We start from the raw sequence: 17,152 nt of genomic DNA, 5'->3' as shown, positions 1-17,152 counted from the left end.
GTTTGTCCTATAATTTAAACAATGTTGAGGTCCTGCTGGCTGAAGCCCGGCTGGCTGAAAGCAGGATTCTGGGGTTTTGTTTAGCTTCTATATTTGTAACAATGTTTCTTAAACTGCAAGCTCAGAGGCCGGCAAGGCAGGCGGGGAACGTTAGCTTCCTCCGTCACTGAAGCAAGGAAGCCTCCTGTTCACTTCAAGCTGCCTGGCTGCCGGCCGCCATCTTGGTTGGCAGTTAATTTGCATATTTCCCTGATTAGCCAATGGGAAGGGTAGTGGAGGTATGGCTAATTACCATGTTTCTCTATTATTAGATGGGATGGATGCTTCATCAGGGCACATCTAGCAAGCAGAAATGACAGAACCTGGCGATGAACTGATAAGTGGTTAAGGGAGAGAGAGTTTTTAAGGATGACATCTAATCTCTGGCTTGACACTAAGGCAAACGATGGTACCACTCAATGAGATGAGAAACAGGGGGAAGAGAATCATGGCAGAGTGGGAATGGCGACCATGACTTCAGTTTGTATAATTTTAATTGAAAGTACCTTTGAGGTGGAAGAAAATCTGTCAAGGAGATAGTAAGATCGACAGGCCTGAGGCACAGAGAAGATGTGAGAGCTGGATTCTCATTAGGAGTCATATGTACATCAATTGAAATCACGGGCCAAAGGAGAGGGTGCAAAGAAGAGAAGAGAGCTTAGGAGCAAGCTTTGAGAACTCCAGTCCATGAAGACATAGAGGAAGCTGCATGGAAGGCAAATGACCAGAGGAGTGGGAAGAAAACCTGGAGCATCATACTGTGGAAATCAGGGTAGAGACTATTCCAAGAACCAGGGAGGAGTCAACAGTGTCTAAGGACACTGGCATCGAAAGGAAATGGAGATTATAAATATGGACAATACTTCCAGGAAATGTGCTGTGTAAAGGAGTGGCAGTTGATGAAAGAGGATGTGGGCTTACAAGGACTTTTTTTTTTCTTTTTCAACATGAGAGAGATTAGTGTATTTAAATGTTGATGAGAGTGACCCCAAGAGAGGTGGATAGAACAGAGAGAAGAGGCAGGCAATAGGCTACTTTTTGAATAGGCTAGAAGGGAGAGGAGCCTTATGTGGAGAGATTTTATTTTGAAAGTACTCATTGTGGGTATTACAAGCTCAGGTTCTCAAACTATGTATTAAAAACAACCACATTGCCAGGGCAAGCAGCACCATGGCCAGCATCAGGGAACCCCAAAGGTCTGTCAATTGTTCCTCTTGTTGCTACCCTGAGGACAGCCCTCTAGTCAGGACACTGCTTGCTGGTTGACCCAACAGAGAGGTTGTCTGAGCCAGAGGCTTTGCTTAACAATCCCAGCCAGCCCACCTAATAGTGCTTCCCAATCAGTGGCCCACAATACTTGTAAACCCACAACACAGCAAAAGGGTTCATAGACATACTGTAGTTCTGGTTTTAAAAAAAAAAAAAAGCCAGAAATAAGGTGAGTACACCAATAGGTATTACATAAAAGGTCAGAGGGTTATGGGGGAAAACAGAACCCCCCTCAGCCTGACTTTGGGCTTGAGAAAAATTATCACATTGTTTTCAAACTGTCATCTTACTTTAAAAATCAAATATAGCTGGCAGCAATTTAAGAGCAAGAATTGTGTCCTTTTTATCTGAGTGTCCCCAGTGCCTAGAGCTATCCCTCATACAGAGCAGGTGATGGACAGGATCCATCACAGAGAGGGGAAAGAGGATAGAGAGATAATTGAGGCTGGGAAGAGCATCAAGATGGGAGGTAAGTGCAGGTTGTGGTGCTTGCCTGTATTCTGTGAATAGATGGTAGAAATGAAAGCAAGGCTGTGCTGTAGGGCAGTAGCTCTTGATGCAGCAGATCTATCTGGAGACCTTTTAGGATGGTTCAACTTTGAGATGCACAAATAGAAGTCTTTATGAGGTGAGAAATGGATGGAGAGACAGAAATGAGAGTAGAAAAGACTAGAATGGGTAGTCATAAATTTGTATCTTGGAGTTTTTAAATTGCAGTTGGAGTAGCTGCAAAATGAAGGCAAAAGTTGAGTGAGGATGATTGTTAGCAAATTCTCAGGTCCTCACTGAAGGAACTAGGATGTCTATAATATCAACACAACAGAAGCAGGAGTAGATGGTGGAGAGGGGTGAATTGGGGTGTAAGGAGAAGAAAGGGATGCTGAATGGCCTAGACCTCAAAAAAGAAAGATTTCTGACCTGCCCCTTGCTGTCTGCTTGGTGAACTCTATTTGCTCTTTATGTCTCAACTTTTGTTTTCTCTTTGTTAAATCAATTCCAATCAATTCCTTCGTCCACCCCCCTCCCCTCTCATCCTATTCAGTATCGATTGTTTCCTCCCTTTCACTGGCTCAAAGAGCATCTTGTACATGTTTCTAAACTGAATCACAAACACATCTGTCATAACATTAATGATAGTGTACTGAGGTTTGGGGTTCACTTGTCTGGATCTTTCATTAATGACTGTTAGCATTCAAAGGAAAAGTCTCTATCTTATTTGGACCAGATCCAGCCAGATACCCAATATCATGTTGAGGATTGAGGAGTTCATGTAGAAAGAGTCAAGAGCATTTAGATCGTAGATACAGACTTGTGAGAGCACATGAAGAGAGATATAGATTTGGAAGCTGACTGTAGAGAGAAATGATAATATCCAATACTTCTCACATGCCAAACACTATCTCAGCTCTATGTATTAACTTCTCAGTCCTCACAAAACCCTTAGAATGCCAAGGAAAATGACTCTCAGAGAGGTTGAGTAACTTGTCCCAAAGATCACAAACCTAGTGATGGAAAAATCATCTGAATTCAGACAGTCTGGCCAGCATAACAAAAATAAGTCTTATCCATGATACATACTATCCTTCCACTTATGTGAGACTTCTTCAAAGGCATTGTTGTGGGCTACATTGTATGCCTCAAATTCATATATTGAAGTCCCAACCCCCAGTACCTAAGAATGTGATTGTATTTGAAGGTAAGTTCTTTCAGGAGGTAATTAAGTTAAAAGGAGGCACTTAGGATGGGCCCTAATCCATTATTGGTATCTTTATAAAAAGAGGAAATTTAGACACACAAAGAGACACCAGAGATGTGTTCTCACAGAGGAAAGACAAGCAGAGAGGCCTCGTGAACAGCCAAACCTACCAACACCTTAATCTTGGACTTCCAGCTTCCAGAACTGTAAGAAAATGAAGTTCTGTTGTTGAAGCCACCAGGTCTGTGATGCTTTGTTATGGCAGCTCTAGCAAACTAATACTGGCGATTAGAGCTGCAGAAGACTGATCCCTGAAGTCACTGAAGGAAAGTGTGAGACTGAGAGGACAGAGGGCTGAGCCTTTCCAAGTCCAGATGAATAACATGATATGTAGGTGACCAGTCACAGTTCCAAGAAGGCACGAGAGTCCTCACAGGAGCCTAGAGGGCAGTGTTGTGGGTAGGATTTCACTCTATTCTTAAATTTCCACAGCACTTTTCCAGAGTTCTTTCTCATTCCGTCTCATCTTTCTCCCACCACCCGGCAGTTGGGAAGGTAACCACGGTCACATGGTCAGATGTCTGGTCCTGGTCTCCAGATCTCATCCCATAAACTGCAGGCTGAGAGTTCTTGGACGGGCTCCAAGCAGGACCACTATCTCTGCTCTCCCTTATCGAAACAGAGTCATTTATATTTTAATGAGATTATTTTCCAACTCAACAGTTTATCTTTAGTTTCATTTTCCCTTTGCCATCTGGTCCCCTTATGCTTGCATGTAAGGCTAGTGGCTTTCTTTGTCTAAGTAGATTTGTCAATAGTTTATAATTTTTCTTGTCATGATCATAATATTTATTTTTCACATCAGACAAACTCTTCTGGAGACTTGGAAGAAAAATGGTTTTTGTTGTTGTTTTATTATGCCTCTCTTTAACCTGAAATTTTTCTTTCTAGGAAACATTTTTTTTAAAACAAAGTATTAAATTAAAATGAATGAATAAAACTTCCCAAGCCAACATATCTTTGAGTTCTAATTGCTGCTAAATACCCTAAACTAGTACTTCATTTAAAGAACTGTAACAGAGCAGGTTGGCCTTACAGCAAATGGTCCAGAAGGTTTAAACTCAGGCAGAGGAAGTGGCCTGCCTTCTTCCCTCTAACTTTAAACTCAAATCCAGGAAAATCCCATGCCTAGAAGATTTTTACTGTTATCCGTTTTGTAAATCTCTAGGCCTTTAAATTCTTATAACGCTGCTTATCTTCTGTTATTCAAAACCCTTGGCCCCCTCCCTACTATTTTTGGCCTTCTTGATTACTAATGTTTTTCATAATCAAAATTGATGCTCTTTTTTACCATCAGATTATCTTGAGATTTGTTTCTTCTTCAGTAAAGGGCTTTGATATTCCAGGTTTACCCTAATGGCCGATGGCACTGTGTACCTGACAGGTGCCTGGTGTGGCATTAAGGAGCCCCCTCAAGGAAGGTTAGGCCTGGTGGGAGGGCCAGACCTGCCCGTGGGACCTCGAACATGATGAACTGACCTCAGAAGCTCCATTTGGGCCCTAAGCAATGTGGCTCAGTTGGTTGGAGTATCATCCCTTACACCAGAAGGTGGCCAGTTTGATTCCTGGTCAGGGCACATACCTAGGTTGTGGATCCAATCCCTGATTCAGGGGGTCATGTGGGAGGCAACCGATTAATGTTTCTCACTCACATGGATCTCTCTCTCTTTCTCTCTCTTTTTCTCTTCTTCCTCTTCTCCTCCTCCTCCTCCTCCTCCTCCTCCTCCTCCTCCTCCTCCTCCTCCTCCTCTCTGAAATCAATAATAATAATTTAAAAACCTCCATTTGGCCAGCCACTGCCTCTGACCTATCCTCCAGTGTATCCCTAGCACCCAGCCACTGCCTGGCACACTGAGTGCTCAATAAGTAAATGGATGAATGGCCTTGTATTCCTAATACCAACACATGCAATAGCATCAACAAAAACTGAAAACAGTACTGTGGTGAAATAAAATATGAGTGTTGAGACCTGGTTGAGAAAAAGTGATTAAAAAGTCAGTGACTTCTTATATTCATACTAGATGCTCAGTGCACGAATTCGTGCATGGGTGGGGTCCCTTTGGGTGGCCTGCAGAGATCAGGCCCCAGCTCACGTCCCGAGCCTTGCAGCCCTGCAGCCCCACCTGGCAACCCACTTTGGCCTAGCACCACCCCTTCACCTGCTCCACCATCCCACCTGTGGGGCAATTAGTCAAATTAGTCAGGGCTGGACCCCCCCCCCACCCCCCCACCCCCCCACCCCCCCACCCCCCCCACCCCCCCCAACCCCCGCCACATGGCTCCCTCAGTGCCTGGGAGCCTGGCGGTGGCCCCACCCCCCCACCGCCGCCAAGGCTGGTCGCTGTCTGTGGGGTGATTGGCAGGGCGATTGGGCCCCTGCTTGCACCCACCTTGGCCTGGCGCCACCCGCTCACCTGCTCCACCATCCCACCATGGTCCTCCTCTCGTCGGGGCCCATCAGGGCCAGCAGCACCTCCACTGCTGCCCACTGCCAGCGCTGTGTCGCCGACGCCTGCCATGTTCTGCACCGCCCCCTGGTGGTCAGCGCACGTCATAGCGAGCAGTCAAAGTCCCTGTCTTCCTGTCTAACCATTGGTTAGACTTTTATTATATAGGGGACAATTTGCATATTAGGATTTTATTATATAGGATGTTTCATAGTTTCTAGACAGATTCCAAGACTCCATTCAAAGGTTTGTTTGAGGATTAAAGAGATCGTGTATGTAAAGCTCCTACCACAATGCCTGACATTTAGTAAGAACTTGGAAAACAGCTGATGGTCTACCCTTTTCCTCTATTGACATAACAAATTTAGATCCAGACGTCAGGTTTCCCGTTTTCTGGTTTATCACACTTCCCACCTTCCTCTGTGTTCCTCCCACACTGTTCTGAGTCTCCGATTGGATCATCTTTAGGACAGCAGGCAGGGCACCCTAAGCAGACCAGTGACACTCCTCTGCTGCCATCTTACAGGGGATGAGGGGAGAGGGAATCACACCCTCCATCATTAAAGTGATTGATGCTGAATAGCTGGAAGTAAAGCCTGGGAACCATGCAAGGTTTGGACAAGATACCCTACCATGATCACTACAAAATCCCTGGACCAATTCCCTGCCGACAACTCTATTTCTGAAAAAATAACAAATGAAGTGAGGCTTCTAAGACTCAATGATTAAAGTGGGAACCCACACAGATCCACGATATGTCTGCTCAGAGGGACAGTGGTTACCCTTCAAACTTATCTTCCAAATAATAAATGCATTATGGAGTTGCCGTTAGATGCTGTGCCAATGATAAACAACACTGTGTCCCTGTGGTCCAGGGGATCTGAATCAAATGCATCATTCTGAGATGTGGCTCAGGCTTTTTGTCTGGATATTTTAAAAAGAGTGAAATAATTTAAGTAGCATCTCATTTTCTACTGTCCTCCTTCTAAGGGCCATGCTAATTTCATTATTTTCTTCTCTGATCTTTGTCTTAATGCCATCTTGCTGAGGGTGTGACTGGCCCATCCATAAGCCATCCAGGTAGATGACATGAGCTTCATTGCATTTAAGGGCCACCTGGCTCCTCCCTCACTCACTGAGTGGCCTGGGGCAGGCCCTTGAACTCAGTGGGGTTTAGTTTCCTCTACAGAAAAATGGAAAAATATACCTACTTCACAGACCTTTCTTTGACAAATATGAATTACCTATACAGAATAGACAGAGGTAGTTTCTTTGGTGGCTGTAAGGATAATAAGATGGTAGAATGTTCAATATACTTACCTATTTTCCCACTTTTATCACTCCTGTTCATCTGGTTTCATTGACACTGTATTTGTCCTTCTATTTTACAAATAGGCTATAATTATCTATTGATTTCCTTGAGATGTCACGTTTATGTAGAAATGTTTCACTATCACCTTTGCCATTTTGGGTTCTTCTGGTGACCTAGCTTTCCTTCACTCCCCCTCCAATCAAATGCTCAGTGGCCTCTAGCCCTCGCTGGTCTCCACCGGAGCGCTCTCCTCATGTCCCGCCTTCACTTGGGGGCTGCTTCCCTTTCATTCACTTTTTCAGAAGAGAAGAATAGAAATGCAATCTCATAATCGAGAATTAAAACAGGTAAATGTGCCAACCCCAACTCTTAACTGAGTTGTCCTTATTGAGTATTAAATTCCTTTTATATAACACAAAAATTGATATATTTATATATTGCTCCAGGTGTTGGGTATACAGCAGTGAACAAAGCAAAGTCCCCGCTCTCATGGAGTTGGCATCTTTGGGGTAGAGCTGGGGATGGAAGAGCAGGTACTTAAATAAATCTACCATATGCCAGGTGCTGGCCGAATTACAAGAGGGAATGGAGGAGGTAAGAGGGTTCCATGGTGTGGAATTAGTCGGGAAGGGCTCTCTGGTGCCAGGAGTCTTGAAGGAAATCTGGAAGACAATATCCCAGGGAGAAGGAACAGTGCAAAGGCCTGCTGCAGCAGAAGGATGAATATCCCTGTCTGAGAGAGCTCAAATTTAAATTATGTTCTCTTCTTCTCGGGACACGCCATTCTTTTCCTTTATAGATTTATCTCCATTTATGTTTTATATCTATATTTAATACAGATAATTTACTTACTTAGTCTGGATTATAAGGTCTCTAAGGGCAGGCATCATATTCGTTGCTGTTTTCTCTCATTTGTACATTCAGAATTTACCCTCCTGTCTGGTTAAATAGTTATTGAATCAATTGATACCTTTAAAATGGTCACTGATGGCATTGTGTAGCAAGTCACTCACCGAGTTTCTTTTCCCTCCTGTGAGAATTTTTTTTAAAAATCAGTACATGGGGCCGAAACCGGTTTGGCTCAGTGGATAGAGCGTCAGCCTGCGGACTGAGAGGTCCCGGGTTCGATTCCGGTCAGGGGCATGTACCTGGGTTGCGGGCACATCCCCGGTGGGGGATGTGCGGGAGGCAGCTGATCGATGTTTGTCTCTCATCTATGTTTCTAACTCTCTCTATCTCTCTCCCTTCCTCTCTGTGAAAAATCAATAAAATATATATTTCAAAAATCAGTACATGGGGGTGGGAGGAAATCCCCTTTGACTTGCTCCATTCTTTCCGCTAATGAGCACAAATTGAGTAGAACATACCCATTTCTGTTTGTGTAAAAGGAAAATTCAGTTAAGATCTGGCACATTTACCTGATTTTTCCTGATGATGAGATTGCATCTCTAGTCTTTCGCTAATTGGTTTCTCTTTTGTGTAATTCAAATAAGAGTCAGCAAGGAGTGATCTTTAGATAGGTACATGGTAAGGAAGAAATAAAGAGAAGGGAGAGGAAAAGAAAATATATTCCTCTTCCTTCACCTATATCACTTGTCACCCAGAGTGACACTGCTTTGCAAGTTGAGATTGGGATGTAATGACAGCTGCCTCTGACTAGTGCTCGGCATGTATTAGGACCAATGCTAAGTATTTTACATATATGAACTCATTAAATTCACAACACAATATAGGGTACATATAACTAGCTCTAACTTATAGATAAGTAAATTAAGTCTTAAAGAGGTTAAATAACTTGCCTCCAAATAGAAGAAAGTAGGAATGAGTGCCTTTTAATGGCTCGGTCAGAACTGTCAGAATTAAATCCCAATTGTTCTAATCTTCCCTCTCCCCACGCTTCCATCTGGCCTCACCCTCCAATAGTGATCACTAACTCACCTTGAGTCCTTAAAGTGGTACTTTACAAACATCCATTACTATTCCCTTACTACAATTCCTGCCTGAAGTACATCCTTGTTTTTTAAAAAAGCAAAAGAATGCATGATGCCGATTGTAAACCGACAAGCTGGATGGTGGGAAGCCACTCAGACCTGTGCTTAGAAAGGTGATAATGAATTCAGTGTAGGCAATTCTGAGGAAAATAAAAGAAAACACCTAGATGTTCCAGCTGGTCACAGAAGTGAAACAGATCCCTCCTTGCTTTCACGGTGTGGCCAGGTCTTTCTCCCTGCTGCTCGCACCAGCCTAGGGCTCAGGAACCATGAGGCTGGGGAACCGAGGAGGCAATGCCTGGGTGCCTGACTCACCGACTGCCGACCTGGGGGAGAGGGCAGTCCAATGCGCACGCATACATACACTCACACGCCACACACCACACGGTTACAGAGCAGACGGGCACAAGAGCAAACGCGTTCGACACATACACAGAAGTGTGCACCTACAAATACATACTTCACACGCCCACCCACATCGCACCGCAAACACAGGCGCACGAGAACTCACATACCTCTCCCGCTCATGCACACACAGGCGCGCAACATGCGAGCTACAAATGCTCACGCACTTGTGCACATCTACGCGCACACGCTTACATCCCGTGCACACACCCTCCGGCGCACGCACACACCACCTTGCACAGGCACGCACCGCGCGCACACGCTCACACCCCGCGCACACGCCCCCTGGCGCACGCACAGACCCCGGCGCGCACACGCTCACACCCCGCGCACACGCCTCCTGGCGCACGCACAGACCCCGGCGCGCACACGCTCACACCCCGCGCACACGCCCCCTGGCGCACGCACAGACCCCGGCGCGCACACGCTCACACCCCGCGCACACGCCCCCTGGCGCACGCACAGACCCCGGCGCGCACACGCTCACGCGGCGAGGGCGGGGCGGGGAGGGAGCGGCCGCTGGTGCCCAGCCCCGCGTGGCCAGGAGAGGGCGCGGTGCGGGGTCCCGCGGGCGGTGCCGGAGTTGTTTGCTGGGGCCGGGACCGGGACCGGGAGACGCTGGCTGGGAGCTTTCCCGGTCCGGCTGCGCTGGGCTGGGCGGCCCGCAGCGAGCGCGTCCCAGGTCACGCTGGTGCCCGCGAGTGGAGCGCGGCGGGGAGCGCGCCATGGACCCCAAGGCGGGCGGCGGCGAGGATGATGACTGTGTGGACTCGGGAGCCGAAACCGGAGGGTGAGCCGGGCCGGGCGAGGGCTGGGGTGAGGGGGGTGTCTGTGAGTTGCGAGGCAGCTCTTCTCTGGCCTAAGACCTTCTCGGACCCCGCGGCGGAGCCGGAGCCGCTCTGGCTGAGCGAGGGGACCGGGGCTGCCAGTCCCGCAGCCCACTCCTCCCCCGGGGCTGGAGGGGCAGTGGCGAGCCCTGAGGGCACGTGGTTCATGGCTGCCCGGGACAGGACCGACACACACACCCACACACACACGGGGGGGGGGGGGGGGAGGGGGGGGAGTGAAAGACTCAAGGTTCAGAGTACCCCCACAGCCCTCACCCCAGCCCCTCCTGCCCTCTGTTATCACTGAGATGATGAGGAGTGCCAGACAAATGTGGTGTCCCCTGAGATCGTGGTTAGAGAGACAAGAGATACTCTTGCACCTGTTTCGACCTTCCGTGAGGACTTTCTTGTGGCTCAGGAGCCCCCTGGAGTCCGGGATGGGGCCTCCGGGATGAGGAAAAGAGGTTAGGACACCCGGCACCTAAAAGTCTTTCAGAAATCGGCTAAGAGGATGGTATTTTTAATTTTATGGCTTTACTGTGCTTGCTGAGACATTCTCCCCTCCCCCCAACTTCTCCACTCTGCCCCCCCCCCACCCCACCCCCGCCGAAATTCCTCACCTCTGTGTGTACCTGCCCTACCCGCAACCTTTTGCCTTGGGTACAGGTGGGATAAAGATGGTGGGATGGAGACATATGTAAAGCAATGTCCTCCTCACTTCAACAGACTGTTACCCCAAACCTTTGGAGACTAACTAGCTCTCTCCCAACAAAACCGGTTTCCGGAATGTCTTCAAGGAGATGAAAGTCATTGTAAAGGTTCCCACCCGGCCCCTATCTCTCGAGGATTTCCCTGTGCAGAGTCAGCGCCACATCCAATGTCCAGGATGCAGTGCTGACCCAGGAGGAAAGGGTGTATTTTCCTCTCTGCAGGAACCCTGGGGGGGGGGGGGGGCGGGGGGGGCGGGGGAGCTGCCCAGACAGCCTTTATCCTGGAGTTTGGGGAGGTTGAAGCCAATGACATTCCAGGGTAGTAACCTGAGTGGTCAGCAAACTGTGGCTCCCGAGCCACATGCGGTTTTGGGGCCCCTTACCTGTGGCTCTTCCACAAAATACCATGTGCGGGCGCACTACAGTGTGATTGAAACTTCGTGGCCCATGCGCAGAAGTCGGTTTTCGGCCTGGGCGAGTCTATTTTGAAGAAGTACTGTTGATACTTGGCTCTGTTGACTAATGAGTTTGCCACCACTGCCCGGGGAAGAGAGTCTAAGCCCAGAATGGATCCAGGGTTCCGACCTGACCCCAAGAAGGGCTCCCTTCTGGGCCTCTCCTTCTTTGCAGCCTCCACGGCCATTGCTAGCCCAAATCCGGGATGTTATGCCCTAAGCATTTACCCTTCGATGGTCTTTCCCTGTTATCCAAACTTGTGATCATCTATGGATCACTACAGAACCCAGTGACATTCCAGGGTAGTAACCTGAGTGTGAATATTGAACTCCCTTGCTTTCCCCCCACACTTTGTATATGTGGCATTTATCAACTTTAATTGAAGACCCTTGGCTTTTTTCTCCCTAATGCCTGTAGTTAGATGGACCATGAATAGAAGAAAGCCAGCAATATAAACCGGCGCATTATCGGCTGGGTTAAATAAAGCACTGACTAGTCCATTTGTTTTAAATTTGCAAAGCTCACCTAAAACATTTTTGCAAAGGCTCTCTCTTGGAGAGGAGAATGGAGAGGAGTCTCTAACCCTCTTCACCCATTTAACACCACCCTGGGATCCCCAAGAGCAGCATCATAGCCAGGGCTCCTCGGAGGGGCTTGCTGAACACGCTGATACCGGAGCTTCTGTTCTCTGCCTGTCATGAAAGTGTGCAGTTGTAACAGGACATAATTGTTTAAAGAATTCTTATGGCCTCAGTAGCAACCTTAAATTGAACATACAGGTAAAATGCCCTGTATTTGAATAAAATAGCTTCTGTGTATGCTTATTAGTCTGGTGTCTGCCACATATTCACATATCCCTGGAAGTAGTTTAGCTATCAAAAAGCTGTTCATCATTTCCCTGCTTTTCCAGAGCTTGCCCCCTCTTACCCTATCTAGCTTTCATATAGCTGCCTGTTGAGACTATGTATCAAAAGTGGAGAAAGCACTCAGTACACATTTGCTATCTTATTTTTGAAGTGCAAATCTGACCATGTCTCTCTCCCATTCAAACTTTCAGTGGCTCTGTCATCGATAAAAGGCAAAGAGCTCAGCATGCCCTATAAGCCTGATGTTATGGCTTTCCTCTCTCTCTGGCCTTGTTTCTTGGCAGGTCTACCCTTGTTTTTTTGCTGATTGTCTTTTGCTTGAAATGCTACCTTTGCTGTCTGACCCACCTAATACAGGCCCAAACTAAAAGCAAACTATATTCTTCTGTGGTGATTGATGTCATTTTGAGACTCCCACTTTCCTATTGAAAACCAGCCTTGTGCTTTTGTGTACTTTTTGTTAGAAAAAACTGGCAGGTCAGCTATTGACAGTTGTGAACTATCTTAAGAAACAGAATCCCTTAATAGAGGGATAGGCAATGCTGTAAACCCAAATAAAAGACAGAATAAGCAAGACAATCTCTCTATATAAAACCCTAATATGCAAATAGACTGAACTGCGGAACAACCAAACAACCGAACAACCAGTCGCTATGATGGGCGCTGACCACCAGGGGGCACGCATGGAACATGATGGGTGTTGGCAGCAGGCGGCAGAGTATGGAACATGGCAAGCAGCCGTGGTGGGATGGTGAGCAGGGGTGCCAGACCAAGGTGGGGCTCTGGTCGCTGTCATTGGGGTGAGCCTCTGGTGGTTACTGAAAATTCTTTGCTCCCATGTGCCATGGTCCCGCCCGGTGCTTGCACCTGCTGCCGGCACCTGCCCCAATCGCTAGGTGACATCAGCGAGAGCCAGTAGTTGCTGGCCCCGATCGCCCCTCAGGGCTCCCCTAGCCTCCCTCACTCCTGAGGGGCAATTGGGGGAGCAGCTGCTGCTTGCACCCGCTAACAGTACATGGGAGCGGTGGTGAGAGTGGGGCTGCAGTGGGTGGGGTGCAGATGATGGGCAGAGACCCACCCCTGTACCCACTGCAGCCTCGCGGCCCACAGTTCCTTTCAAGGTGCACGAATTCGTGCACTGGGCCACTAGTGCTTTAATAATGGGTGTTTCATTAGGGATGTCTCCCAGATTCAGCCTGTAAACCACTCGATCAAACATGACAATACTTGATGGATTACTTTCAATCAAAAGTTTGATCTGACATTAATGGACCTCCACTTCAGAGTCAGTTGGCCCCGAGTTTCTGAACATATAGAACCTGTCAATGAAAGGATGTCCAGCCTAAGAAAAGGCTTGTAAGAGTTTATTTGAGCCAACTGGTGACAATTGCCAGGAAGCAAACTCCCAAGGGGTTGAAAAATGCTCAGGAGAATAGCAGTTTTGTGGCTTATTTTATACATTAGAATCAAAGGAGGACACATAGGAGGGTTACCTGAAATCCATTGTTGTAGATTAAGGGGGCTGGAGACAGCAAAGTGGGGAGACCTCTGAGACTGGATAAAAAGTAAAATGCAGAGACACATACTTCTTTTACATTGGTGGGTCAGGATAGTTAACTTTTACAGCACATAGAGCTGGTATGCGGGGAATAAGATAACAATGTGACCTTGTGTTTGGCGTCTGTGCCTTCCAGAGGCTTAGAAAAAAAATTACTCTGACATTTTAAAGGTATGTTACCTTAGATCAGGGGTGGGGAACTTCCAGCTTGCAGGCCGGATAAGGCCCTCGGAATCATTTGGTCTGGCTCTGCCAAGGCATTAGGGGTGAGTTAATTAAGTGTTTGACCAAATAGAGCAGGCTAACTTTTAAGTTGATAATTTTGTATGGCGAACAAATGATGCTATAAATATCCAAAAAGCCTTTGGCAGAAAAAAGGTTCCCCAACCCCGTCTTAGACAATTTCAAAGGTAAAGATTTACCTTTGATAAGGAAGCTACATGACTACCTCCATGACCCACTTTTACTTAGGAATTTTTATGTTCAAGCCTGTTACCATTGTAACTAGCTAGTTCAGTGGTTCTCAACCTTCTGGCCCTTTAAATACAGCTCCTCATGTTGTGACCCAACCATAAAATTATTTTCGTTGCTACTTCATAACTGTAATGTTGCTACTATTATGAATCATAATGTAAATATCTGATATGCAGGATGGTCTTAGGCGACCCCTGTGAAAGGGTCGTTCGACCGCCAAAGGGGTCGCGACCCACAGGTTGAGAACCGCTGAGCTAGTTGCTATTAATAATAGGAAAGGAGGAAAAGGGAGGCCAGACATTATAAGCACGATCATCTAGGCAGCTTCACTAGGAAGCTGCCCCTTCACTCTCCCCAGGGAACTACCAGTCCATTCCCTATAGATCACTAGGAGAAAGGGAAAATTGAGGCATGTGCAGTAAAGTCGGGGTGATGCATGGAAGATATTTGGCTGTCAGTCTAGCCTAGAGAACCATGGATTGGGGGTGGTGGAGCCACTGCAGGTACGAAAAATCTTATAAGATTAAAATCCCAAGGACAAAGGAATTCTCTCTCATTCCTCTTGCTTCACTCCTGCAAGAGGTACACTTGCACTTGCCCGTATGCTAGCCTGCCATGTGGACCCCACACACAACGGACGGCAGCTGGAAATACAAGCTAAGCTAGCCTGGTGCTGGGCTGGACTGTGCAAATCTGGGACAGGAACTCTGGACAATGGCTTTAATCTTAGCTCTGCTGATGACACACCTGGACTTTTTCCTTGGCAGGATGGAGGGAGATGGGACCTTGGAAACTCATGGGTTTAATTCCATGCAAATAAATGTCACCCATTCTCTTTTGTGAGTCTCAGAAAATTCCTTTTCTCATGACATTGCAAGAAGCCCACTTCCATCGGCAGCAGGTGGGGACACGAAGAGCACCCCGCCAATAACAAGCCCACCCTGTGTGATTGCTTTCCGTCTCTTGAGTTTGCAAGGCCTTCCGTGTCGGCCTCTGCTGAGCTTGTCAGGGTTGATTTGTTGGTCCTTTTTCATCCACAGGTAACACTGATGCAGTCGCAATAACCTGGTTATTATTTACAGGAAAGAAGTAAAGGGGAGATCAGATAATATAGACATGCTATTTATACCACTTGGCCAAAAGCTGCATTTAACACTCTCCAAGTCTGTTCCCCATTGATTGTTGGGGGAAGGGACTGGACAAAGGCAGTTTAGACTCATACCCAGTAAGGCAGTGGCTCTCAACCTTGGCTGCACATAAGAATCACCTGGGGATCTTTTTAAAATCCTGATTTCTGGGCCTCATCCTCCGGAAATTCTGTTTCTTTGTTATGGGGTGAGGCTATAACATTAGTAACAAAGAAACAGAATTTCCGGAGGATGAGGCCCAGAAATCAGGATTTTAAAAAGATTCCCAAGTGATTCTAATGTGCAGCCAAGGTTGAGAAACAGTAAGGTCTGAGTGACGGGAAGGTGCCTACCTGTCTCCCAGTCACACCTGGGATGGGCGTGGCCTCTGCAAGTAAGCAAAACCTGAATACTTAAACTTCTAAACAAAAGAGCGCTCTTTCGCTCTCTCCCTCCCTCTTCCTCCTTCTTCCTCCCTCTCCCTCCCTCTCCCTCCCTCTCCCTCCCTCTCCCTCCCTCTCCCTCCCTCTCCCTCCTTCTCCCTCCTTCTCCCTCCCTCTCCCTCTCTCCCTCTCTCCCTCTCTCCCTCTCTTCCTCTCTTCCTCTCTCCCTCTCTCCCTCTCACCCTCTCTCCCTCTCTCCCTCTCCCTCATCCTCCCTCTCCCTCTCTCCCTCTCTCCCTCTCTCCCTCTCCCTCTCCCTCTCCCTCTCTCTCTCTCTCTCTCTCCCTCTCCCTCTGACTCATGTGGTCCTGGCCATATGGGACTCCACACAGTGGACTTACATTCACTTAGATGCTGCAACATGGAGCAGAAGCTCTGGACACTGGCCTTGCTTTTGGAACCCCAGCTGTACCTCCTTCAGGACTGGTTTAAGGGGCATGGGACATTGCAACCTGAGGGATGTAACTCCACACAAATAAAGCCTCTTACCACATATCATTCTCCTGTGGGGGCTTCTGAAAATTATTTCAGGGGTACCCCAAGAACCTCACTCTCATGAGCAACAGGGATTCTCCAGTAACAATACCCTACCCTTTATCTTTGGGTGACCTCTGACTAATACTTACTGTGATTTAAGAGGTAGCAATTCAGGAATCTAGAGTTTATAAACAGGTAGATGAAACAATAAGGGGAATACATTTTAAAATGGGACAGGTTTAAAGGAGATAAAAAGAGAAATCTTGTATAGAAGACAAGCTGACCTATTATCTTTGTGTTCAAGGTGGAGCCAATTAATTAAATTACAATAGCATCTATTCAATGGATTGAGGTAACAGATGAGGTCCATGATGCTTTGAACTGATGTTTTACAGAAATGTCAAGATCACTTTTACTGAAATGTCAAAATCAATTCTTATGCCAAGATTTTCCTGGAATAGAGAATTTAGAAAGGTACCCGTAATATACATACTAGAGGCCTGGTGCATGAAATTCATCCATGGGTAGGGTCCCTAGGCCTGGCTGGTGATCAGGGCCAATCAGGGCCTTCCAGCTGCCAGCCGGGGCCTTCCTTCATTCTGCGTTGCCCCTGGTGGTCAGCGCACATCATAGCGAACAATCGAACTCCCGGTCTCCCCGTCAAATTCCTGAGGGGACAGTTTGCATAGTAGCCTTTTATATATATAGATGGCTGCTAACAGTGGTAAACTATTTTAAGTGCAGATCTTTTTATATATGATTCCTATATGTATAATTAAAATACAGTCAAAGGATTGCATCTAACTTTCTGTTCATTATTGGCACAGATACTAAAAAAATGTAATATTTGGAAATTTGTCCACTGTATGTGTCAGGTATGTGAAAAATATATAATCTTTGTATTATTATTCTGCTCATCTGTATTATGTGCCCATAAATTTTTCATCCTAAAATTCATGGATTCACCTTTCATGCTTTACTCTGGCAGAGCTGAA

General features: G+C 46.9%; 1 protein-coding gene across 2 annotated transcripts in view; it reads left to right on the top strand.

The window, feature by feature from the left end:
* The first annotated feature begins 9,727 nt into the window (after nt 1-9,727).
* FAM124A (family with sequence similarity 124 member A) overlaps nt 9,728-17,152 on the top strand; it is a 75,067-nt gene continuing 67,642 nt past the window's right edge. Inside the window, exon 1 of one of the 2 annotated variants that reach the window (XM_059684560.1) lies at nt 9,728-10,009. In XM_059684560.1, coding sequence (XP_059540543.1) covers nt 9,973-10,009 — 37 coding nt within the window. In that variant the 5' untranslated portion in view covers nt 9,728-9,972. The remainder of the gene's footprint in view (nt 10,010-17,152) is intronic. The other variant, XM_059684559.1, reaches the window with a different exon arrangement.

Source organism: Myotis daubentonii, chromosome 2 (genome assembly GCF_963259705.1).
Source record: "Myotis daubentonii chromosome 2, mMyoDau2.1, whole genome shotgun sequence".
NCBI classification, from domain to species: Eukaryota; Metazoa; Chordata; class Mammalia; order Chiroptera; family Vespertilionidae; genus Myotis; species Myotis daubentonii.
This window is presented reverse-complemented; position numbering and strand designations above follow the sequence as displayed.